The sequence below is a fragment of the Trematomus bernacchii genome, unplaced genomic scaffold (genome assembly GCF_902827165.1).
Source record: "Trematomus bernacchii unplaced genomic scaffold, fTreBer1.1, whole genome shotgun sequence".
Classification (NCBI taxonomy): Eukaryota; Metazoa; Chordata; class Actinopteri; order Perciformes; family Nototheniidae; genus Trematomus; species Trematomus bernacchii.
The window spans coordinates 557,773-585,217 of NW_022987531.1; the positions used below are offsets into that span (position 1 = coordinate 557,773).

The 27,445-nt window shown below is 40.5% G+C and overlaps 1 protein-coding gene across 3 annotated transcripts in view; it reads left to right on the top strand.

Annotated features, from left to right (window-relative positions):
* ltbp1 (latent transforming growth factor beta binding protein 1) overlaps positions 1–27,445 on the top strand; it is a 125,208-nt gene that overhangs the window by 14,819 nt on the left and 82,944 nt on the right. For all 3 annotated transcript variants that reach the window (XM_034122360.1, XM_034122368.1, XM_034122374.1), the window contains exons 3-4: positions 3,837–4,164; positions 24,087–24,238. In XM_034122360.1, the coding sequence (XP_033978251.1) occupies positions 3,837–4,164; positions 24,087–24,238 (480 nt within the window). The remainder of the gene's footprint in view (positions 1–3,836; positions 4,165–24,086; positions 24,239–27,445) is intronic.

Consider the following 27,445-nt stretch of genomic DNA (forward strand, 5'->3'; position numbering starts at 1 on the left):
TCCAATGGAGGTGTTTCAGGCAGGTAAATGCAGACCATTTTCATTTCATTTCATTTCAAACCTTTATTTAACCAGATGGTCCCATTGAGATCATAGATCTCTTTTTCAAGGGAGACCTGCAGCAAATAGGTTCCACATGAAACATAAAACAATAAAGGACATCATACATTATATTTACAGGATACATTTACATAGTTACATGTATAGACATTTACAAGTACCCATGGTATCAACAAGCATTTCACTTAGCCTAGCTTTAAAAACATGCAGAGGAATGAGATTGCTCAGTTTCAATTCTTGCTGAAGATTGTTCCAAGCAAGTGGAGCTGCGCACATAAAAGCTGTCTTACCTAAGACAGTCCTTGCTCTTGGCACACGTAACAATACTACATCATGCGATCTCAGACAATAGCTGCTTGCAACTCTCTGTGTTATTAGTGAACAGATGTAATACGGGAGTTTACCCAACATGGCTTTATAAAACATGCACAGAAACCCATAACACACTACAGGGAAGGGGAAACCCAATAGGGCCCTGTAACATTCTGAATGCACTTTTACACACAAATGTTTGCTGTTGGCACATACAAATGTTTGAGAACTCTTACATTCATTAGATTTGAGTTTATATAGATCTATATAGTCCAAAATGGAGGAAGTCATCGTTTGTTGTGTTGCACCATGCCAGCTTATGCACTGCCCTGGATAAATGCATAAAAGAACATGTTTTACAGTACCATGAGATTGTAAAGGATGATACAAAGTGTGTTGACCTACCTTCCCAGTCCAGCTGTACCTATTAGGTGTCTACACTTTCTGTCTGAAGAATACTGAGACCTTATTGTAATAACAGACTTTATTGTACATTGTATTGAGAAACCCCAGAGGAGGTAACATTTCCTAATGCCAGCAGATGTCTTTCATCAGCCGTTTAGTTTCCCCTTCATTAATCATTTTCACAAATCTCAAAGCCACTAATTACACTAACAAGCTTAGTGAGGAGGTGACACACCCTCAGACCCTGGGGAGAATGAGATGGCCACTTTCTGAGTCATTTCACACACACACACACACACACACACACACACACACACACACACACACACACACACACACACACACACACACACACACACACACACACACACACACACACACACACACACACACACACACACACACACACAGTATCATCAGAGCTGGTTCAAGAGGGTTTTTTCAGGGCCTTCTTGATGTGTTTCAAATTAAACATAATGTTTTCTTAAGACATCAATGTCGCATCCTAAAGAGGTTAGCTGCTGTTATTGTATCAGATATGTCAAAACTGAATATTTCTTCATTAAAAGAAGAGCAAAGAACGTTGCGTTACTTAACGTAACCTTGGTTCTTTGATAACAGAGTGAGGTGTTTCACTATGGGAGACGCTCCCGCGTGACCAACTAAGGAAGCTGCAATGACACAACGTCTGTCAGTGACAGACAGGTCAAACTGTACTTGGGGCACGCCTCTCATATTAATACATATTAATCAAAAATACTTGGCAGGTGATTGGATCAATCTGTCTATCACCTTCTATCATGGGCCACTTCTGATTGGCTAACAATGACTGGTACATGTGTAGCACAGCACTTCTGATTGGTGTGGATGACTGACACACAAGAAGAACAAAACTAAAACTAAAAAGATTCTTTTTTTAAAACTTAAAAAAATCGCAGGCTTTGCGATTTGATAATTGCATCATTTCAAATCGCGATTTCGATTTAAAATCGATGAATCGTTCAGCCCTACTTGTAATGCTTTTACCCCATTTGTGACGAGTGTGTGTGTGTGTGTGTGTGTGTGTGTGTGTGTGTGTGTGTGTGTGTGTGTGTGTGTGTGTGTGTGTGTGTGTGCGTGCGTGCGTGCGTGCGTGCGTGCGTGCGTGCGTGCGTGCGTGCGTGCGTGCGTGCGTGCGTGCGTGCGTGCGTGCGTGCGTGCGTGCGTGCGTGCGTGCGTGCGTGTGTTCTGATTAGATGATGTAACTTAGGTGTGTGGCCCTATTTGGGTACATCGTTTTTCCAACCCAGTTTAGATTTAACCCACGGGCACTTCCTCATTAACTTCATGGACTATAAAGAGAACGTCGCTGTCCCCATGTTAATAATAATATCACGTCCACTGTAGCTAGGAAAAATAAAACTAAGTTCAGTCAGTATAAAAATAATTTTGAGATTGAATGGAAAAAAAGGTGATACAAATTCTGTGTGTGTGAATACAAATGTGTATAACCGACTTTTAATATATTAGATTGTTCTGAAATGAGGTTGCTTTGACACCTGTAATCTGGTTTACTTGGTCCAGACTACAGACCAAAAATATTGGTGCCTTGTTTTCCTATTGCAAATATACCATGGGGTTGTAAACAGAGGCTAGGCCCTAATGATTTACCAATGCTAGACACAAGCAATGACTAGACCCTGTCCATCTTTAGTGAAACAGCCATTAGCTTGGTGCAGGCAGTTTAAACATCTATAACACTGCTTTATGTCCAAATGTCAGCTGCTACGCCTTATTTAAAAGCTCTAACTATAACTGCGTTCCCAAGACTCTATTACTGATGATGCTGTCTCATTGTATTGTCTGTTGAAACACCCATTTCAGATTACTTGGCACTGACAATGTTTGATATTGGACTCAACCCAAAGGTCCTGATCCAGGTCTCTTAAAGTGATAAGCTTAAAACAATAATATGAGTTTGCCACAGTGGCATGCCCACCTGAAGTTCTCTGACACTGTTACATTTTCTCATCAGTAAATGAACTTGTTACAACACCAGTGTTACCAATTAGACCAGACATTAAAAAAACAAAGATATTAATGTATGACATTCAATATATGTAAAGCTCTTGATCTTTACCAATGGATGGATGTGTGTCTTGCTTCTACCTTTAAACTTTGACACCAAATCCTCCCTAATGTAATGTACTTCTCTTTTCTGTGACTTTGCTGCTGCTGCTGTACTGGGCCGACACTGTCAGTTTATATTTGTTTTCAAGGCCACATTATAGTACCTTGGCCCTGAGGGTATGACTTTACTTTTAAATATCAGGTTTAAAATGTGTATATATATGTATACATGAGTATAGGGAACACTCAGCAATGAATTGATGCAATGTTACTGCTATAGGTGTAATGTACATAATATCAGTTCAGGGTACTACAAATAATTGCCCCTCCATGAGTGCAATACAGCGTCAGGCCTGTGAGCCTTCAGAAGAATATGGGTCTGGATCAAATGCTCTGCATGCAGCTCAGGAACAGACACCCATTACCTGAAAGGTGACCAGGTTGCAATGCAATGCTATTATGCATCATTTAGGTTATGTGTTCCTTTAAATGACTTTGGCAGAGGATCTATAGATATATATCCTTTATTATTGACATGTTTTGATTCATGTTTATCTTCTACTGCTTATCTGTATATCTTTATTTTATTTGTATTTATTTCTTGTATTCCTGTGCAATGTATTTTCTATGCTGATGTGATGAAAATGTTTACCAAATTGGGATTAATAAAGTATATCTTATCTTATCTTAGAGGTATAATACGAACTGTTATTTTACTAACCTTCAAAATTAATGTTGTACATACCTTAAAATACATAAATGAACGAGGTGCAATGTGCAGGAGTGTACACTTAAAACCTTTAAAAGTCATATCCACTTCATGCATTTTCTTGCATCTATATTGCTGTTTTGTATCTCTTACTGTCATCACTCATTTTGACTCACCATCTGTTTCTCCTTCCTTTCTTTCTTTTCTTCTGTCTTTGCTCTGTCTGGTTTTCTTGTTGTAGCCAACTGCAGCCCTCAGTGCCAGAACGGTGGAATGTGCCTCCGGCCTCAGCTCTGCGTCTGCAAACCTGGCTCAAAGGGGAATGCATGCGAGCAGCAGACGGTGCCCACACACCCCTTCCCTCTGCCGGGGAGTGGACCCACCAACGGGCACGGCACTGGCTCCTCAAACGGGCACACGTATGGACACAATGGGGTTCCCCACCGGCCCATACCTCAGCAGGCTGCTCCCAGTGGTTACGCCCCCCTTTCATCTAACACCATGGCCCAGATGAAACTAAGTGTCAAGCCAGCCCCCCAGCATGTACGGCCACATTACGTCCAACAACAGTAAGTACCACTCCTCTTATTTGTTCAGGACAAATCAGCTGAACTCTACGCTGTCTTTCACCAACTGCAAATGTATTTCTTCGAGTAGGTCACTAAACACTTTTTCTCGTCCACTGTTGAGCATCCCCTGCATAAAGTTACCTTATTTAACCACAACTACAAAAAGACAACATTTTAGAAAATACAGATCGCCCACATCCTAAAACACATAAGACTAGAAGGCCAGTGAAAGTGTTTTTTCATTCTTAATTTAGGCAGTAAAACTAGAGAAAAAAGCAACATTGTTTACTCCTGTTAAAACTAAACATTTCAGCTGTTGGAGTAGGCATGGAAACTATTGTAACCAAAACACATTGTTGGTTGTGTGAGGACCTACTTAAGTTTAAAACAATTCCTATTAGTATGTAGTGGCTCTACTGTGACATGTTTCCATACTTCAAGAAGGAAAACCCCAAAAATCACAATAGGGTCCCCTTAAAATGTCAAATCTGGGCCTGACAGGAAGCCTTAGGGAAAGATTGCACAGATTGCTATACAGTATATATCCTTTATTTAACAGACTCATTCAGATTAACATCTCTTTTCCAAGAGTGACCTGGCCAAGAAGGGCAGCATGAACAAAGTTACAACAGATAAAACACAGACAAGACAGGCAGACAAATACAGCTGTAAAACACAAATCAAATGGCACATTAGCCAGTCAATATGCGAAATAAAACAAACTATTAAAAATCATTAAAAAACTGGCAAAATGTAAAATGATTTTGTGGATATACGAGCACTCACATCTACCAATGGTGTCGTGTTCTCTGTCCTTTAAGATGGACCTGAATTCCCCCATAGTGATTACATCTGAGAGTTTCAGCTCCTTCTGTACATTGTTCCAAGCTGTGGGGGCAGCATATTTAAAGGCTGTTTACCCAGTTTTGTTCTCACTGTAGGAGCCAGCATCTGAATCAAATATTGGGAGCGCAGGCCATATAGACTTTCTCTTTGACACATAATGTGCAAATGTAGGAGGGAACCAACCCAAGCAGAGATTTATAAATAAAACCCAACCAATGGGAAAGTCTGCGAGCAGACAAAGATGGCCAATTAGCAGCAGCATATAAAGTGCAATGGTGTACTCCATATCCACATCCAGTAATAAATCGTAAGGCACAATGGTACACAGTATCCAAGCTCTTTAGGCACTGGTCAGAGGCATTCATGTATAGCAGATCACCATAATCTAATACAGGTAAAAACGTTGCAGATATCAAATGTTTCCTTGTCTGAAAAGAGAAACAGGATTTATTTCTGTAAAAGAAACCTCATTTTATTTTTAGCTTTGAAACAACATTTTCCGTGTGTAACTTGAAAGACAAGTTCTGTTCAATAAGAAATCCCAGATATGTGTAAGTAGTGACCCTCTCAATGTCAGTCCCTTGAGCAGTACAAATCTTGGGTAGAATAGATGGTAACTTTTTGCCATTTGAAAATATCATCACTTTTGATTTTCTGCATTTAATACCAACTTCAGTTGATATAAATGGGTTTGTATGACATCAAAGGCAGACTGGAGGCAATCTAGACTTTGCTCTATAGAAGCGGAGGAACAATAAATAACAGTATCATCTGCAGAAAAATGGTAAGAAGCATTTGCTAAATTATTACATAGATTATTTACATATATGGTGAAAAGAATCGGTCCTAATATGGAACCTTGTGGCACACCCTTTGCTATCGGGAGGAAGGAGGAAGCGGACCCAGAAAATTGGACGCATTGGGTTCTCGCTGATAAATCATTTAAAACCCAACCTACAGTATGCCTAGATAAGCCCATACTGTGAAGTCTTTCTGCCAGGATGATATGATCAACTGTGTCAAACGCCTTTGACAAATCAATAAATAGAGCTGCACAATGCTTTTTACAGTCCAATGCCTCAATGATGTTGTTCACCACTTTAATAGCAGCAGTTGTTGTGCTGTGTTGTTTTCTAAAACCGGATTGGTGCTCTGACAAAATATCATTTGTGTCCAACAATAATTGAAGTTGTTCACTGAGAAGCTTTTCAAGGACATTCACTACAACACATCATTTTGAAATTGGCCTATAATCATTAACAGATGAGGGATCCCCAACTTTCAGTAAAGGAAGAACATACTGTATGCAGATTTGCATATGTTAGGAATCTCATTGTTGGAAAGAGATCAATTAAAAAGATAAGTAAGCGGCTATAAAGTCTGCAGCTAATTTAAGAAAATGAGGAGGAAGTTTGTCTGGACCTGCCGATTTGTGTGGATCCAGATTCTGCAATGCTTTATGGACCTCTATCCCCTTGATCAATGTGAAATTGAATGGCTGAGCCACGGGATGGGATGGAGGTGGTGAGGAATCAACGTTCTGTCCAGGGTCCGAATGTAGGGACTCAAACAAAGAACCAGAAGAAATAAAATGTTCATTAAAGCCGTTGAGAATGGCCGATTGGTCAGTGAGAGTTTGCGAGTCTGTAACAATGCAGGCTGGTAATTCATTTTTAGTTTCTGTTCCAAATGAGTTTTGTATTACCTTCCAGAATTTCTTTGGATCATTTGAGTTACTTGTAGTATTAGAGATGTAGTACTCAGATGTAGCCCTTTTAGCTAGGAAGGTGAAACGGTTTCGGAGCTGTCTAAAAACAATCCAATCCACTTGGGATTTCGATTTTCTGGCCCTTGACCAGGCAATATCCCTTTCCTTTAGAATGCTGCCTGTGAGGACTAAACCAGGGATCTTTTAGCCCTTTCACCCTACATTTGCGGAAAGGAGCATGTTTGTTTATAATTCTAATAAAAGCCTCATGAAAAGAATCCCATGCCAGTTCAACATCACTAATGAGAGAGATCTTGTTCCAATCAAAATCCAAGCTATAATCACTTGCAAAGTCATACCCTGGTAACTAATGTACTATTCAGTTTTATCCAAGGTATATTGTTTGCTTGCTGCCTGGTATCACATGTTATGAAACCCTGTACTGGTATGTGGCCCTGGGTTTGGGAACCTCTGCCTCAAAGGACTTATGTGTCCTGAAGAGAGAAACCTTGGATTACACTGGCAGTGTCTGTTGTTTCTGCACCAATCAGGTTCATATCAACATGAACATACTGATGTACCTTTTCCCAGTTCTGGGATTTATACCAGCTACCCTCTGCACATCTTGGCCTCTTTTCTTGTCTAATTGGGAGAGCATGGACACTGCTAACAAAGAATCATTGTGTTTTGGCGTCACACCTACTCATGGTTTACTGATGGAGGCCAAGTCTGGTATCTGTCAAACATTAACCTAACCTGGTTTGGGGCTTCATCTGTTGATACTCACATATACAGTGTGTTTAGTTGCTAAATGACTCTTTGAAAGTATTGTAAATAATAATGGCTGCAAGCCAACTCCACACAGATGCTGATTCCAGCATAGGGAATAGTCTGCGTTTTATTTAAACACTGATTGTTTTCTGTGAAGGCCGTCACTGAGCTTTGCAGTCAGCAGTGGTGTTAAGTTAAGTACATTTACTCAAGTACTATACTTACAGTAAGTACAATTTTGAGGGACCTGTACTTTACTTGATTATTTCAATTTGTTGCTACTTTGTACTTCTACTCCACTACAATTCAGAGGTAAATGGTGTACTTTTACTCCACTACATGTATTTAACACCTTTAGTTACTTTACAGATGTGGATGAATGATGTGAAATATATTATATATATATATATATATATTAGTTCCACCTGGAGTAAATTCACAAGCTACCCTGCAGTATACAAAGTCATTCAAACTAGCTGCACCTTTACCAGCTTTGAGAACACTTTCATGATCAATCATTATAAAACATATCATATATATTATGCTGAAATGGACCAATCTGCACAATGACTACTTTTACTTTTGGTACTTTAAGTATATTTGTATGCTAATACTTTTGTACTTTTACTTAAAGGTGGGGTATGTAATTTATTTCAGATACACTTTTAGTTATATTCCATGGAATGCTCTTAACATCCCGATAGAAATGAATATCTTAATGTAAGTGCTTTGACAATAAATCCATAAAAACATTTCATCTGTGGAAGCCGTAATACTGTAAAAGCACGACCAATCATTTTAGCCGGCCCGGCTAAAATAACTGGATGGCCTACCTGCCTGTCAGCCTTCCATCTGTGCACAAACTTATCTCGTGCCCTCATTGGTCATGTGCGCGTTCGTGTGTGTTGGAGGAGAGGCTCTCTAAGGAAGTGGCAGATTTTTTCCGGCTGTGTATTTTCAAATTCTAGCGATCTCGAGCTGGTTTCTCCAAAATTACCTACCCCACCTTTAAGTAAGATTTTGAATGCAGGACTTTAATTGTAACAGAGTATTTCTGCTCTTTGGTACTTCTTCTTTTACTTAAATACACCATCTGATTAATTCTTCGACCTCTGGTCATCAGTGTAACAATAGGTAGAATTTCTCCCTTTCATAAGTAGAGTTCAAATACCACTCCTGCTTTACTGTTGGTTTGTTGTGGCTCTCACTGCATCAGATGACTAGAGAATGTGCAGCCGCATCATCATACACAGTAATAAAGGCCTCAAGCATGGACTTGAACAATCAGTTTTGAATTCAATGTAACAGCTTTACTGTATGTTGACAGAAACATCCAGAATCACCTGGGAGAGTTCCCAGTGCTGACACAGATCAGAGCAGACTTCTGATGTCGATGAATGATGTTTAGAATGTTAATGAATACATGTTGTGTCCTGTGTTTTACATGCACTGGTGAAGAGGTTTCTTATGCACAGGCACAAGTAATTGTTACCAGATCTGCGTTCTCTAAAGCTGCTCTCAATTTGCAGAGAGGATTTATCTCTCACAAGGAGCTGTTCTCCTATTGGTTCCTTCAACATATTTTACCATCTGATGGGAGAGATGATAGGGCAGTAATCCCCAGGTACTGAACTCAGGATCTCATCAGATAACTCAGGTGTACCCAACAGCTGAGTGAAAGAGACAGAAGAGTTCAGTTTCATTTGTTAAGTCTAAATGTTTTTATACAGTGGAGGAAATAAGTATTTGACCCCTAGCAGATTTTGTAAGTTTGCCCACTTACAAATAAATGTACAGTCTATAATTGTAATGGTAGGTTTATTTTAACAGTGAGAGTAAGAATATCAAAAAGAAAATCCAGAAATGTACATTATATAAAAGATAACAATTAATTTGCATTTAACTGTGGGAAATAAGTATTTGATTCCCTTGCAGAACATGTGTTAGTACTGTTGAACACACAGAGCTCAGACCCTTCTTGTAGCTGGTCTCCAGGTCTGTGCACAACTCAGGAAGGATGTTGGTCCACTCCTCTCTGAAGATCCTCTCCAAACCCTTCAGGTGTTGAGGCTGATGCTTGGCATCTGGAAGCTTCAGCTCCCTCCACAGATGTTCTATGGGATTAAGGTCTGGAGACTGGCTAGGCCGCTTCTTCTTTAGCCACTCCTGTGTTGCCTTGGCCGTATGTTCAGGGTCATTGTCCTGCTGGAAGACCCCTCCATGACCCATGTTCAGTGTCCTGGCTGAGGGAAGGAGGCTATCGGCCAAGATGTTACGGTACATGGCCCCGTACATCCTGTCCTCGATGCAGGAAGTCCTCCTGTCCCCTTAGCAGAGAAACACCCCCAAAGCAGAATGTTTCCACCTCCATGCCTGACGGGGGGGGATGGTGTTCTGGGGGTTATAGTCAGCATTTCTCTTCCTCCAAACACGGCTTGTCGAGTTGATGTCAAATATCGCGATTTTGGTCTCATCTGACCACATCACCTTCTCCCAAGCCTTTTTTTGAATGATTCAGATGTTCCTCGGCACATTTCAGACGGGCCTTTTTGAGCAGGGGACCTTCAGGCGCTGCAGGATTTGATCCATTATGGTGTAGTGTGTTACCAATAGTTTTCTTGGTGACTGTGGTCCCAGCTGCCTTGAGATGATTAACAAGTTCCTCCTGTGTAGTTCTTGGCTGATCCCTCACCTTTCTCCTGATCATCAATACCCCACGGGGCCAGATCTTGTGTGGAGCCCCAGACCGAGGGCGACTGATGCTCATTTTGTCTTTCTTCTATTCCTGAATAATGGCACCAACAGTTGTCTCCTCCTCACCAAGCTGCTTTCTGGTGGTCTTGTAGCCAGTCCCAGCCTGGTGCAGGTCTACAGTCTGGTCCCTGAGGTCCTCAGACAGCTCTTTAGTCTTGCCCATGGTGGAGAGGTTGGAATCTGATTGATTGATTCTGTGGACCGGTGTCTTTTATACAGGTAACAAGTTGATATTAGGAGTACTTTTTTAAAGTAAGAGGTCTTATGTAACGGGTCTGTGGGAGCCAGAATCCTTGTTGGTTGCAAGGGGATCAAATACTTATTTCCCACAGTTAAATGCAAATCCATTTTTATCTTTTATATAATGTCAATTTCTGGATTTCTTTTTGATATTCTGTCTCTCATTAGTAAAATAAACCTAACATTACAATTATAGACTGTTAATTTCTTTGTAAGTGGGTACAATTACAAAATCGGCAAGGGATCAAATACTTATTTCCACCACTGTATATAAATACATAATTTGGCTTTTATACCTACAGTCATTGGTGGACAAAGTTACACAGATCTTGTACTTGAGTAAAAGTAGAAGTACCAGAGTGTAGGAATACTCTGTTACAGTAAAAGTCCTGCATTCAAAATGTTACTCAAGTAAAAGTAGAAAAGTATTCTCATCAAAATATAGTGAAAGTAGCGACAGTAAAAGTAGTCATTGTGCAGATTGGTCCATTTCAGAATAATATATATGATATGTTTTATAATGATTGATCATGAAAGTGTTCTCAAAGCTGGTAAAGGTGCAGCTAGTTTGAATGACTTTGTATACTGCAGGGTAGCTTGTGAATTTACTCCAGGTGGAACTAAAGTCTGATTTAACACTTGATTATATTTCACATCATTCATCCACATCTGTGAAGTAACTAAAGGTATTAAATACATATAGTGGAGTACAATACTTACCTCTGAATTGTAGAGGAGTAGAAGTACAAACTAGCATACAATGGAAATACCCAAGTAAGTAGAAATACCTCAAAACTGTACTTAAGTAAAGTACTGGAGTAAATATACCAATGTACCTAACCACTGCCTACAGTACATAGATTATCCAGTGTTTTGGTGCTTCATCTTTGTATATACTCTATTCATTTATCTCTAGTCTATACTCTGGGTGTTTCTCAATGTCGAGTAAAGCTGCTTCAGAGCCACTATTTCAAGCATACTACGTCATCGAGTGCCGCCGAAGGACTGTTCCAATGTCCAGCATACTTGGAATTCTACCGAGCCCGGCGTACTTCGTAGCGAGAAATTTCGAGGCTGCACATGTGTAAACTCCGCGGTCTTAAAATCCCCACAATGCTTTGCGCACGGACCAATTTCCCCAAATCTGTGGCGGAAAATGTAAGGCGGGGCCTCTCATATGACGCACACCTGCACACTTGCTAGCGTGTTCCACTCTTCGTTTTCCGAATGTCAGGAAGTATTCTTGACTCGCTTCTGAAGCAAGATGCTCGGCAGACATGTGCTACCAAGCAAGCGTACTCGAGATTGAGAAACACCCTCTGTCCTTCAGAACCTGGTCAGGTTGTCCAGTGCAATAGGTTGACTCTGGATGTTATGATAGAAAGTTTAAATGAATTGTGTTTTATGATGCTCTTCCAAAACACATCATACCTGAACCACACATACATGCGTCACTGGTTGTTGGGATGATGGTAGCCAGTTGGAAGATAAGGGTAGATGGTAGTTGAAGATGCAGATACATCTGTTTAAAATGCTTAAACGAGATACCAAAGTGTACCAGAGGCAATGCGATGCAGCAAAGCAAGCCTGTGTGTATTTTTACATTTCACATTAAAATGTATCAATCAAATCGACGTGTATCTATTTTCGTGTACTTAGAACGATCCAGACTTCCCTTCCAAACTCTGCATAACCAATTGCATTACCCCTCGGCAAACTTCAATATGGAAACAGTGAAGCTGGCAGGCTACTATTTACCAAAGAAGAAAGAAAATACTCTTGTGGTCTGACATGGATTTGAAGCTAGAAATGGTCCACTCATGAAATATTATATGAGAAAACGTATATATATATTTATTCTTACTTACTGAAACTGATATTTACATTTTTGTATAAAACTCCATATTCACTAATAAGAAGAAATTGTCTCATAACGTATTTTTTATTCAACAGTTTGAATAAATTATATCTATTCAAACACAAAAGAAAAGTATGACCCGCCCAGTCACCATGGAGTCATGAGGTGGATCAGAGGCACTCACACATTTCTGTTTCCAGATGTAATGCATTCCCAAGATTACTCAGCCGCAATTACAAATAAAAAAAACATTGCAGGTGAAAAAAAAGAGAAATGGTTTTGGACTCATATATATTTAGCATCATACCACTTTGAGCAGTCTGAACAGATGATGGGGCCGCAGCGAATCAAAATGAAAGAACTCCACAGACTCAACAAGAAAGAGTGACAGCAGGCACGTGCACAGACAGACCTCAAAGGGGGCTCGAGCACCTGCCCTGTTGCTCTCCTATTAGAGTGCCGTTTTTGGAATTTAATTTTTGTGTACAAATCAATAATATTATCATACATAAAGCATAAGAATAAATAAACCTGTGTCTAATACACCTTATCCTAAACCTTCGTGTTGCTTTTTACAATAGAGCACCTTAGTATGACGTGTGAATTATTTTAAACTATTTTTTTGGCACAGTATTAGCCATACAATATCAGCATCTTCTTATTGGAAACATTGTGCCTTATGCCTTTATGGAGAATGTGGTAAGAGGAATATGGAGGCGAGAGGGGAAGTACATCTTTGTCTGCATGTACTGAGCTTCTGTCAGTCAGTGGGCTAGTTAACATGTGATAAGAATTTACAGAAATGTACTTACTTTCTTTGCATGTATCATTAATTAACTGTCACGTATTAGTGTGTGAACCAACCCCAGTCATGGATTTATTCCAAATACATACATGTTATATCCCTTTAAACCTTTTCTGAATGTGGGCCCCGGCCCCTCTAACGTCCTCAGCACGTGCCTGAGTGACAGCACTGTGAAACGTTGGCAGAAATGCAGGCGTTGTAACAGACTGTAGATTTGAAAGGTATCTGAGTCTGGAGCTGAACATTTCAGTTCACATTCCAACTCCACCCAACGATGGACAATTGACCAAAATGAGTTTCCTTCACAGGGTGAGGCAATCATACATCCTCATGAAGCTGCACTCCACCTTATGACACAACAGCCAATCATGAGGACAATGCTATCAGCCCATCTGACTGCATAATTAGAAAGTAACAAAGTACATTTACTCAAGTACTTTACTCAAGTGACATTTCGAAGTACCTGTTCTTTACTTGAGTATTTCAATGATGCTACTTAATACTTTTTCTCCACTACATTTAAAAGGGAAATAATGTCATTTTACTCCACTACTTTTATTAATCAGCTTAAATTAGAAATTAGAAATGTTGCATTAAAAAACATGTGATAAACTTTTAACATAATGCATCTCTCAAAACTAAACTGTGAAACGCCCTATTACTTGTGATGTAGTATTTTGACATTAATGTATTGCTATTTTTATTTAAGTACAAGATCTGAGTACTTCTTCTACCTCTGCACAATGCCATCCAATGGGCTGATAGCATTGTGCATGACAGGTAACCTGCAGATTATTGAAGACGAGCTCTTATGGATACAAACTTTAAGAGCCATGCAAGAATGTCCCCTCGGTCAAGCAGTCACGGAGCCAGAACACAGCACTGACGTACTCTGCAAAGATATTCCTCCTTCCCCTCCCTGGAGTCGACATTCCCTCAGTTGTGATATTGCTAAGACGTGAGGCGGCTTGGTGAGGTTCAGCGGGTTCACTATGTTAGACCAGAGTCTGTCAGCTCTCCTGGGAAGAAGACTTGGACGACTGCAGAGTAGAGGTCGGCTGGTGGATTGTGATTGCGGCCAAAGTATTGAAGGCCAAGACTGAACAGACTCAGCCCCCTTCACACACACACACACACACACACACACACACACACACACACACACACACACACACACACACACACACACACACACACACACACACACACACACACACACACACACACACACACACACACACACACACACACACACACACACACACACACACTTCAACCCTGACTCACCATTCTGTTCATGTAGAAATGAGTGAAATGTCCTCTCTGATATTAAAGACTAGCAGGCTGCTTTGCAAATTCTTGGACTCTCTCCAAACTCCTGCTTTTTTCATTTAATGGCTGAGTCATTGCCAGCGCACGCGGTTATGCTAGATATTTTGTTGAGACTGGAATGAGAGCTTATGTTTATAACTTCTCTTTTGCTGTCATTATTCTCTCTCGTTCTCAGCTCAGCAGATCTTTGCTTTGGCCAATTTTAGGACTACGTCTCTGTAGAGGTGGTAGTAAATGTGTTACCATTAAGGGGGTGCGCTGCAAACAAGGATCCCATCTGTAGCCCGGACACACATTTACACTACATCTACCATTATGCAGAGAAATGTGTTAAAGGTAGGGTAGGTAAGTTTGAGAAACCGGCTCGAGATACACTTTTTGTTATATTCCATGGAATGCTCTTAACATCCCGATAGCAATGAATATCTTAAGTGCTTTGACAAAAAAGCCATAAATAAATGTCATCTGTGGAAGCCGTAATACTGTAAAAAGCACGACCAATCATTTTAGCCGGCCCGGCTAAAATAACTGGATGGCCTACCTGCCTGTCAGCCTTCCATCTGTGCACAAACTTATCTCGTGCCCTCATTGGTCATGTGCGCGTTCGTGTGTGTTGGAGGAGGGGCTCTGTAAGGAAGTGGCAGATTTTCTCCGGTTGTGTATTTTCAAATTCTAGCGATCTCGAGCCGGTTTCTCAAACTTACCTACCCCACCTTTAAGGTTGCAGTTTTATGTGCAAATATGCATATGTTACTTTTGGTTAGTTTGTAATGTCTATGCTCAGAAAATGGTGGTTCAAGTTGCTAATTGTCATTTTTGTGCTTGATAATAGTTTGGACCATTAGAGGAATCTACATATCTTGACATCCACTGCATTTCGCTACATATTCAAACTATTTGCCACCCAGCGTGTGTATGTTTGATGCAAAACCCAAAAAACATAACTTTAGGATGTGTGGTTGGCTGTGAGGCTGTCACGGGTTGCGCCGAGCAGGTAGGACCCAATTGCAGGACTGACAAAAGTTTTCAACAGAACTCACTCCTTGTGAACGACTCTCAGGCAAACAGAACTCTCTCCCTTGTCAAATACTCAATAATCCCACAACCACCGATAGAAAACCAGAACCTAAATGCATGCAAACTAATCAGAGGACAAGACACAGCTGGGGAGGACAGGAAAAACCCAGAGGCACCAGGTGAACAGAATCAGTAATCAGACAGGAGGGAAAACACAAAGACAGGAAGCAACCACAGACGAAAGACGGGTTGAACACCTTTCAAAATATAACAAGAAAACAGACAGACAACAGAACACAGACAGATATTAACAGAGGCTTGTAGTTACAGACCTCACAACAAACATTGTAGGTACCATAGGACCAAAACTGCCCAGCTGGCTTCACCGCAAGGCTCCTTTTGAACAGTGTCCATGTGAGGTGCTGTAACGGTCTCTAACGAATCAGTGGTCAGCTGAGATTTTCAGGGAAGGTAGCGGTTTGAAGCTTTCATAAACTCACTTTGCGCTACTTGTCTAGCATCACGCAAAGAACCATGGGTGTTTCTCAATTGCGAGTAAAGCTGCTCCAGAGCCACTATTTCAAGCATACTACGTCATCGAGTGCCGCCGAAGTACTGTTCCAATCTCCAGCATACTTGGAAATCTACCGAGCCCGGCGTACTCCGTTTGGAGAAATATCGAGGCTGCACATGAGTAGACTCCGCGGTCTTAAAATCCCCACAATGCTTTGCGCACGGACCAATTTCCAAAATCTGTGGCGGAAAATGTAAGGCGGGGCCTCTCATATGACGCACACCTGCACACTTGGTAGCCTGTTCCACTCTTTGTTTGCCAAATGGCAGGAAGTATTCTTGACTCGCTTCTGAAGCAAGATGCTCGGCAGACATGTGCTACCAAGCAAGCGTACTTGCGATTGAGAAACACCCTGGTGAGCGTAGAGGAGCATTGGTTGTGGCCGTTAGAAAGCCATGTTTCTGTCAGGTGCACAGGAACACGACTCTTTACATGGATATGTCAATGTTGTGTTTTCAGTTTTTTTGCTGCTAAAAATGCAATACGTTTTTTGTGGATATTTTTTGCGACTGAATAAAAATGTATTAAAATAATATCCAGAAGGTTTAACAAGAGCTTAGTTGTATGACTCTGTAGTAGAAATGAACACACAGAAAATGACACATGTAAACATAACTGTATATCACAAGGGAGAGTGGCATAGCCTATACTATAAATATAGTTGCATACCCTAAACAGAAGATCTATTCTATTTAAGTTACAGTTCAGAGCAGAGATATTTACAAGGCTATCATTTTCTGTTTATTTTTACCATGGCAGGGGGCCTATCATATAAATGAGATGAAAATACACCTGGTTGACAAATGACTCCATGTGTATCATCTCCTCTCTGTGGCCGTGCACTCTCCTTATATCATCCACTTGACAACCCTGTAAGGTGATATCATATTTAAATATTGTAACATTTACCATTTAAATAATTTTGTCAACATTTTTGAAAACCTGTTGACTGTATCTTCCGGCATCATGGTCAAGTGGTAAACTTCACCTATAGTTTGTCATGAAGAAGTTCCTAGTTTAAAGTAGACCTATCATGCTATATTTGAATAATATAGTGTAGGACCATACCTATATAAGGCATATTTATACTTTTTTTTTTTCAAAATACCAAACAGATCATGCATTTTAGCCATGCCTCATTTTGCTCAATTTGACATTCTTTAGCTTAGCAAGGGCTGATTCTGTGAGAACAGCACCATCTACAGGCCTGGCATATGTACTACAGCGTCTCCAGCGCTTTCGAACGGCAATGGTTGTGGCTGTCTCCTCCTGATTGGTGGAGTTGGCCCAATAGCCGTAGCGCCACTGTCCTGACGTCAGGACAGTGTTCAAATCTGGATCAGTTTTTATCAGATCCGTTGCAGCCCCTTTTTTAGAGATTTGGGTATGGAGGAAAATAGAGAGGGTTGTGTTTTCTGACACTTGGTGAGTTCCCTGGAACACCGGGGACACATATTCATGTATAAAAGACGTACAAAAGTGCATTTTGCATGATAGGTCCCCTTTAAATTTTATTTTCCTTATGGAGTTTTCGCAAACAACAGTCATCAGCATGCTTATATTAATATAATGACTGTTAAAAGATCAATTGCTTCTGATCATCCTGTGCTTTTATTGTAAGCGATAGGTACAAAATCCACTGTCCTCTTTCTGAGCAAAAATACATTTTGAAATAGAATCAAGCAGAATGAGTTAGACAAATCAGGTGAGCATCTTTCAAAGTTCTTTAAAGGAAACGTGAATGTCTGTACGACATTTCATGGCAACCCATTCCGACAGATATTTACTAAAAAAGTTAGCCTAATGGTGAGCTAGAGAAATACTCAGTTAATCACTATAGTCTAGGAACCATAAATGTTTAAACAGTATTTTATGCCAATCCATGCAAATGATGTCACTGGAAAAGAGAAGTGTTACATGGAAAGTGAGCAGATCCTGGCCATCCATTCAATAGTTGTTGAGACATTTCTCTAAAATGTCCAATGCATGGTGCTTTAAAGGTCAGGATCATTACAACTGCTAGAATTCTACCTCTGAGGAAAGTTCTTACATACATCTTCTGATGAAAACATTTGAGCACATCATCGTGTTGTATAGTCATTGGGTGTTTTGGGTCTTGCAACCGAAGTTGATCAGGCACACTGGCCACCTTTTTCAGCCACGCTCACTCTGCTTCCTTCACGCTGTTACTCATCTCCTGCTTGGTCCCTTAATACCCATCGTTCTGTAGGCCTTGCTGAGGGAATGGCCTTCAAACCCACAGCTGCCCACCTCCACGAGCACGCATCGTCCTCCACCAATTCCTGCAACAGTCCTCCACCATTTTTCCTGGTACTTGGCCCTCTTCCTCTCTTGCGCCTCCTCCATCCTTTCCTCCCAGGGCACAGTGAGCTCCAGCGAGAGGAGCTGCCTGCATGGTTCTCAGGGACTCACAAACAGTGTCCCCTTATTTGCTTGATGGGTGGATGCTTGGGGACAACATGCAGTGATTCTTTTCATTTTCATACACCAAAGATCCCATGCATTCATGTCAACATCATTGCCCTCTTACTGTTGGTGAGGAATTGATCTCTGTAACTGAGTTGAGATAAGCTGCTTATCTCCACTAATGTCAGACTGCATGATGGAAATTCAGAGCACATGCTCAGAGTGATGCTCTGCCATTCAGTCTGTAGTAAACAAGGCTGTGTAAAGTTGATCTGACCTAAATGCAAATATAAAGCATGCAAACCCACAGTGGCGTTTTTATATGTACAAAAGTGGTGGGGCACAAAAAACTTAGATGTCTATATATAAGCTTCTGCAGTGACGTGCAGTGAGGTTCATGGCTGGTGAGGCACTGGCACTGACTCTTCAGGTTTACAAATATTATATTTTGACCTAAACCAAAATATAATATTATTTTCAAAAGCTTTTTTTGTCTGATGCTTCGATTAATTTTAAACAGACAGTTCAACAAAAGGATACCCAAAAAATGTAATTTGATCATTTAAATATTGAATTGTTCTCTCTTAGTAAGATCCCATTTTCAATAAAATGGCGGTCTTACCTTGACTTGAAGATGAAGTCCATTTGCCTATCCTTCTGGACAAACATTTCTATTACTTTTTTGTAAAAGTCCTCCTTATGTTCTTGTAGTTTCAAAAGTCTATCATAAATCTAATCCATAGATTTATGATAAAAAAATTATAAAAGTAGGGTAGACATGTGGATATTATCCGGCTGAACAAAACGTGCATTTATCTAACAGGTACGTTTCCCACAGATCTTATTTCGAGCTATTTTCTAAAATCCTCTGGAGAAATCTCATTGCTTTTTTGTGCTTACTTCCTGGTTTTAGGACGCGCCACTGCAGCTCTCTCGTCTCCTCTTCACACACCACACTTTTCGCGGCACACGTACTTACAGCCAATCAGCTCTGAATGATTTGAGATGACGTATGGCGGGGATGGTAGCTCCATGCCCCTCTGGTCATTATTTTTTTGCCACACACATTTCATTACAAAATACTCTGAGCATGCGCAGTGTAGTTTTTACAGTCAACGTTCACTTCACAGCGAGAGGAAGGGGCATAATCAGGTTTTGTCCCACATGGCTCTAAACAGCTCAATAGGCACACACTGTGACTGTAGACACACTAATTAGAAGAACACAGACTAAAACAGCAATGTACAGACGAATCAGATGATTAAACATGATCTTAAAATATATTTTATATATTTTTTTATTTATTTTTTTGCATTTTTGTAATCATTATTTGTAATACTTTCTGCTGACACTAGGTGGGGCTGTGCCTGACCAAACACAGATGAGCTCACATACATGCACACTGTAAACTCATGCTGACTTTAGCTTATACTACAAGGCAGTGCCACAATCCAGAGATGGAGCACTCGAGTCCTGTACTCGGACTCGAGTGCCGATTTTCGGGACTCGTGACTCGACTCGGACTCGCGCACTGATTGACGCGACTCGGACTTGGACTCGTGAATTCTCGCGCACGATGACTTGGACTCGGACTCCGACTCCTGAAGTACGCTGACTTGGACTCGGACTCGGACTCGTGAATTATCGCGTACGCTGACTTGGACTCGGACTCGGACTCGTGAATTTTTCTGCCCATGATGACTCGGACTCGACTTGTACATTGACGCTCCGACTTGGACTCGGACTCGGACTCGAGCAAGTTTTCTATGGAGTCTGATCTATCCTGGCGTGTGCACCGGCTGCGAGGCGAGTTCACGTACTGGGCCCCGCTATTCCAGTCTAAAGATGTCTAGAGACACACCCCGCATCGTGCTGTATGCTTTCACACATTCTGCTTCCACATTGGAAAAGAGCAGCGCAAAATGCTCTATGTGGAAACAATATTGAAGAGAAGGCTCCGTAACACATTACTCTAAACATCGAGTTCAGACATATAGGCCATCTAATCAATACATAAAGATTCAGCCGATAACACGAAAGCACATGGCTACTTAACATGCAGAATGACGTCATTTTGCATGCTAAGTAGCCATGTGCTTTCTGGGGCTAAATCTTTATCAGTAAACCGATTTAACCGGTAAAAGTTCCTTCAAAATAAGAGTCCCGATCTTATTACTATCAAAATAAAAGTGCAAAACGAAAACTTTACCATAGGAAAATATTGGCATACAAATATAATCACTTCTCTAAAAGGTAACTCATTTTAAACATAGTTTATTTATATATAATAATAATAATATTAATATTAGTAATAAGCTTTATATTTGTATAGCACCTATTACAAGAATTGTAGCCAAACTGGCTTCACAGCAGTTCAATAGGCAGATTAGTATAACATGACAGGATAAAAGCAATGTAGAGGAGCAGCTACATTTCAACACATATATCCACGAAGATTAATACATGAAGACTTGTGACTCGGACTTGACTTGGACTCTTCTTAGGTGACTCAGACTTGGACTCGGACTCGAACACAGGTAATGATGACTCGGACTCGGACTCGACTCGGACACTCCTTGGGTGACTCGGACTTGGACTCGGACTCGAACACAGGTAATGATGACTCGGACTCGGACTCGACTCGGACACTCCTTGGGTGACTCGGACTTAATCTCGGACTCGACTACGACTCTCCCTTGGTGACTCGGACTTGGACTCGGACTCGAAGAGTGGTGACTCGAGAGTGACTTGGACTCGTGAATTGGTGACTTGACTACAACACTGCCACAATCATGGGGATCAAATACATTTACTATTTTTGCTTCGCACACATAAATAATACACAAACATCCCATCTGGAAATACGTCAAACTTGAACTGTTGACAGTCGTCTCTGTCTGGTGGACCTGAAAAGTTTCCTCAAAATGAGTTACGCATCTTTATTCCTGGTGCACATTTACATTTAAAAAAAAAAAAGACAGTTTCCTATTCCATATATTGATCACAATTCATTTTAACATATTTATCTAATGGATTTTGTTGGCATTCTGCAGGTAAGGGTTGCATAACATTCTCATGAATATGCCATATTTGAGGAATGCTTCAATGCTTTTCTTTAAATTTGAAACCAACATTTGAAAAAATCAAGAATGAACAGATTAGAGTTTGGTGGTCAAAGGTCAAACATGAAGGTCACTGGTTCTTTAGGTAAAATAAGATAACACAAAAGACCATTTTGCAAAGAGGCAGCCCACAGTTCCTCCCCTCTTGCTCGGACCACTGCCATCCCCAAACCAACCTCCATTTGGGTCTCAACTATACACCTGGAGAGATTTGTGACTGCATCTTTTGAGAGTATGACTCACACAGTTGCACATGGGGAAAACATTACCAGCACAGCTGCTGTTGAAGACAAAGTGATTTACATTTTGGAGATACATGCATCTGAACTGCGATTTGATAGGTTGGCGGAGGCAAACAACTAGGGGGGGGGGGGCTTCTTGAATTTCTATTAGGAGTGATGGTGAATGATGAAGACATTTTGCTTCAATAAAATGTTACATTCTGGAGAGATTGTCCATCAACTTTGACGTTTGAGCAGTAAGAGTTATTGCTGAGTCCGTCTCCTCAAGTCTCATCCTGCACTCTGGGCTTTGGTTCACCTGCCAGGGGCCATAGCTCGATAAGGAATCCCCCGATGGAGCCAAGTCTCTGTAAAAAGGGACCTAACCGTTCGGATTTCCAGTTACCGGGTTAGCATTAGTTAGAGTATTATTTCATCAATCTTACGAGTGGACATTAGACAGGAGATTACACCCATGTAACACCAATATTACCCCCATATTACACTGATATTACACCCATTTTACACATGGACACAGTCTGTCAAATGACTCTTTCCCCCAGGATACAGAAACCATTCAAGGGTTAGTGTACCATAAGATATGTGTTTAGAGACTTGATGTGGAGCGTCTTCAGCACTTTTAAAATGTTCTCTGTGTGTTTGGCGCACTATCTTTATTTGTAAGTACTGTCAGGTTGATGCATGTCTGCCCTGCATGTTGCACAATACTTGGACAACACATTTTCTGAAATGTCTTTGTCTGTTGTGCGGTTTTCAGAATATCATTGAAGATGTTGGTGAGGTTTGGAGCCCAGTAGTCTGGTGGAGGCCCCGGCTATTAGGAAGGGTGGTGAAAGGAAGTGGAGGTTTGATGGTCTTGAAGAACTACAAGAATTTGAGAACATGAGGAAGTGATTTCAGAGTACTGATCCAAGGACATTGCAATAATTTCAGATCCTGAGTATATACAGTATGTCTTTCATTTAAAAACTCTTATTCAAAAAACAAATGATTAACAATGAACATACTCCTGCTGGCTAGGATCTCAGACTCCAAAGAGTGAATCCACTGTGAATGGAATAGTGCAGGAAGAGGCTGCTGCACTGATTTCTAGGTTAAATCCTTTAAGCCCGCGTCACACTGTCCCGAAATTGACACCAGATGGACACACGATAAAGGAAATGTGTCATCTTCGTCTGATCATCGGTTCCATCGGGGCGAAAAATGCTCAATGGCACCGATGATCAGACGAAGATGACACGATTTGACAAGATGCCCTCACGGGTGCCTTACGAAGGGCAAAATGGACACACAAATTCAACACGAAAATGAACCTTCGCAAGGTCCTTTGGCATGCCAAAGATTTTGCCACCGCTCACGAAGTTGCTGCCGCAGCCTGAGAAACTCCACCGGCGGTCATACGATGGCTTAAGATGCCCTCACGAATGGCCCGATGTTGTTACGATCAGAGCCGAATTTGAACATTTCCTTTATCGTGTGTCCATCTGGTTGTTTTATTGCACAACAAAATAATGTAAACATATTATGTAAATAACCCAATTTGTGTTCTGTGAAACTGAAAAGGATATTACATTGTTTTTGTTACTTTCGTTGCAGTTATATGTCTTAAATGTAATTTAGGTTAACTTCCTGTTTTATTTAGATGCTTTTATTTTGAAGGCGAGTTGACAGGAAGTTGTTGTTGCTATGGAAACAACATGACGGAGAAAACTTAATATCTTCTACATATAAAGACGGATAAAGTAAAGAACAAAGTCTGAAGATATCAGTACAGTATCATAGTACTTTAATCATTCATCATCATTGTTTGTGTTACTTTCGTTGCAGTTGTATGTCTTAAATGTAATGTGAATGTTGCCTTTGTGTGTGGTTTGGGGCCATCTTCGTGCGAAATTCACAATTCCATATTCGTGTGTCCATCTGGTGTCAATTTCGGGACAGTATGACGCGGGCTTAAAGCATTGTCAAAGGACAAAGAGCTGGTGTAATACATCAGGTTTCTGGCTGATTGCTCTTTTGGTCAACTTCTCCATAAAGTCCTGATAGTTCTGTGTAGATACTGAACGAGGTTCAAGGCTTGTTCCTGGCTTCTGGAATACAGGAATGATTTCATGTGTGTATTTGTTTTTGTCATTTTGTTATTTTTTCAAGAGGTTTTTGTTGCTGTTAAATTCAGATTATATATTTTTTGTTCTGACGACTCATGATGTTCTTTTTCTCCTCCAGGATCCGGCCCATCCCCATGCACCCAGGTCAAAGCCAGCAGTATGTTATAAAGCCCAAATACTACCACACACACACTACACACACACAGACACGTGTCCAATCCCAACCTGAGAGGCCCATCCCCCTGACCGTGGGACACAACCCCATCCACGGTGAGTAAATCCCCCCACACATCATCTTTAATTATATTTTGGAAAAGTCAAAGTGTAAAATACTATGAATGCATCCTCCTCAAAATCAACTTTCAGAGACCTGATGCTGCTTTGGGTCAATCACAGTTGATCACTAGTGACCAGGTGCCCATCTGAAACTTGGCTTTTATCCAATGGCTGTTTAGAAAACAAGAGAGGGTTATCATCATTAGCTGTGTGAGATTTGCCAGATTATTTTTTGTAATCGTGCATGGAGGTGAATAGGGCTTAACGTGATACTACAGCGAAACTTACAAGAAATGCCAGGCTCATAAAGATCTAAGGATACATTCCTTGTGAAACCAACCAGGTAACAGCGGCTGAAATAAAGAACGTTTACACTCTGCAGCTCTCAGTCACACAGGGCAGCAGTCTGTGGCAGTTTTTCCAAACTCAGATTGTAAAAAATATGGAAATGTTCACGAACGATAGTTTGTTGGAAGAAATTCCAATCAAACCAAATATATTCAATTCCATCACTTGCATTGTTTGTTTGCAAATGTAAAACATGTTTTAAAGCAATTCATTATACTCAGGAAAGTGTTAAGATTACACAAAGTATGAACATTAGTAGGTTTCACTATGGTGGGTTTAGGAAAAGCAGGTTTTATCTGCAAGTTTCCCAGAGTGACAATCTAGAAGGGAAGGTATTGACGGAAACTCTGCAGCAATACACTGAAATTATTTATCAGATGTTTATAAGATATAACAAATGCAATTGTTTAGGTGTGGTTAAGATGGGAGTGACCTCATGGATGTGACTAGCCAATATCTACCTTTTAATATAAAAGCCAAATAGGGTATATGTTATAAATCAATGATAAACTATTGTATAGTTTGGGAAGGTCAATGATAGTTTCATACAGTATGTTACATGTGTTACACTGTATATGCAGTATATATATATATATATATATATATATATATATATATATATATATATATATATATATATATGAAAGTGAGGGTGGTTTCAAGGATGTGCAGTGGGGAAGGAAGATAAAGAAGTGTATGATTAATGATCTGAGATTAAAGACAAAAACACCAGTGAGTTTATGAATTGTGATTATGACAACAAGCTTTTCCAGCACTCTTATTTTGGTTTGTTGTGATAATTAAAAAAATATCTTCTTCTGATCCATCACACGTTTGGACTTTTGATGCATTTCTCTCAAAATGTAAACCTCCGTGATTTTAATAGTTTTTAAAGCTGTGCATTGTGAATCTGACAGAGCTACATGAGTGCATTGATAACTCCATTCGTAGTACTTTTAAGAACATATAGTTCTATATGCTTAGCATTGTGTTATTTAATCTTCAAAAAAAGAACATCTTCTAAGATTGGAATTGCTGCTCATTTTATAGTTAATTATCCGTGGCTCTGTTTTCAAAGTCAAACTTTGTGTATGGCGAGAAATCCTGTGAATCGAGGAAAAAAGCATGATATATTCCTGGAAGTAATCACTTCACAACCTGTGAAAATGTACATCCTTAATGTATACACATACACATACACATGCCACACACAAACGCACACACTACACATCACATCTGCTCTAACACTACAAGGGTATGGACAGAATATGGAGCTTGCAATTGGGCAGTTAGAGGATTTGTTGAAATTGCAGCTCCAGGGGTAATGGCATAAAGACTTAAGCATTGCCTGCTGCTCGGGGCTGTCCAGAATGAGTTATTAGTCTCATTTTCTGTGGGCAATTTCAGACAAAGGCAGAGTGTGAGAGTTAGGACAAAAGAAGAGATGGAATGAAACAAGTGTGTCATCTGGGTGAGAATCACTCGCCCAGTTGTTGCTGAAACAACAGGCCTGGATGAGTCTGAGTGGGGGGAGGCTGTGGAGAGCCGAGCCTCTCAATACCTGTAATATACCCCCCCCCATTAAAGTCTCCCCGGTACTCAGTCCCCCTCCCACGGGAGACACAGTATCTCCATTTACTGTTTAAAGTGAAACCCAGTGCTAAATAGCTTGAATAGACGATAGATAAATGGAATGGACAGATCACTGCCAGCTACCTTCAACAGGTGACTTTAGGTTTAAGGTTTCAAGTTTTAATGGTTTTGCACAATTTAATAATACACAAACATAACCGATAACAAATGACAAACAGTGAAGGAAAAGGCAAAAAACCAATTGGGCTTATTTAAAGCCTCTACCTAAATAATGTTAAAAATCTAAATGATATAAAACACAAGATCAGTATACCAACCATTTCTTCAATTCAATAAAAAATGCACACTTTAAGAATACTAAACATTAAATGTTAACAAAATAACACACATGAAAACCAGGCATCATACAGTGGTCAAATGAGTTTTTAAGTATTCCATATAGATTTTATGATTTACGGAATAACACCATTAATACACTGTATCCCCCCCCACCTTCAGGTATGTGAGGTTCCTATGACACGTGCCATTGGCTTGTGGAATTCACATTTTATGAGACACATTTAATTTCCGAGCTGCTCAAACCATTTAAAGAGAGAAAGGTTTGGACCAGCTTTGGCTGGCGGTTGATCTGGTACAGATCTGATGGGTCATCAGCGGCTATAACTCAAGTCGTGCTTGGTTATTATGGTCTGTCATACATTCAAGGCCCAACTCCTGCAGACTCGCCAGAATGCATCTCTGAATAAGTCAATATTTTCGAAGAATCTGCAGACTGCAGTAGAGTGGTTGTGCCTCTGGAGCGACTCGGGATATTAAGGGGGGGGGGGGGGGGGGGGGGGGGGGGGTTTCTGCAGACTGCACCGTGGTGACGCCTGGTTCTACTGTAGACTCAAGCAGACCCAGACATGGCCACACTGACCCAGGACCAGTTTCAAAATAACCTTTTCAGCCCAGTTCAGCTAGCATGTACATGCCAAAGAAATGAACAGACAACAATAGGAAAAAGGAAACAAAGATATATATAGAGGGGAGACTATAGCCACCATTATTTCTATTAATTTCTATTGTAAACACTGGTCTGGAAAGTGAAGAGAAATCCCTGATTTGACGTGAAGCTTCTAAATTATTATTTAGCAAAGGCATTTTTATTTCATTGCATGCATTATTTGAAGTATAGTTCATGGCCTACTGTGGCCTTAGACACTCTGAAAGTTAACGTATTGCACTCGGTTTCCTCTCCAAATGAGAGGATTTGCCAGT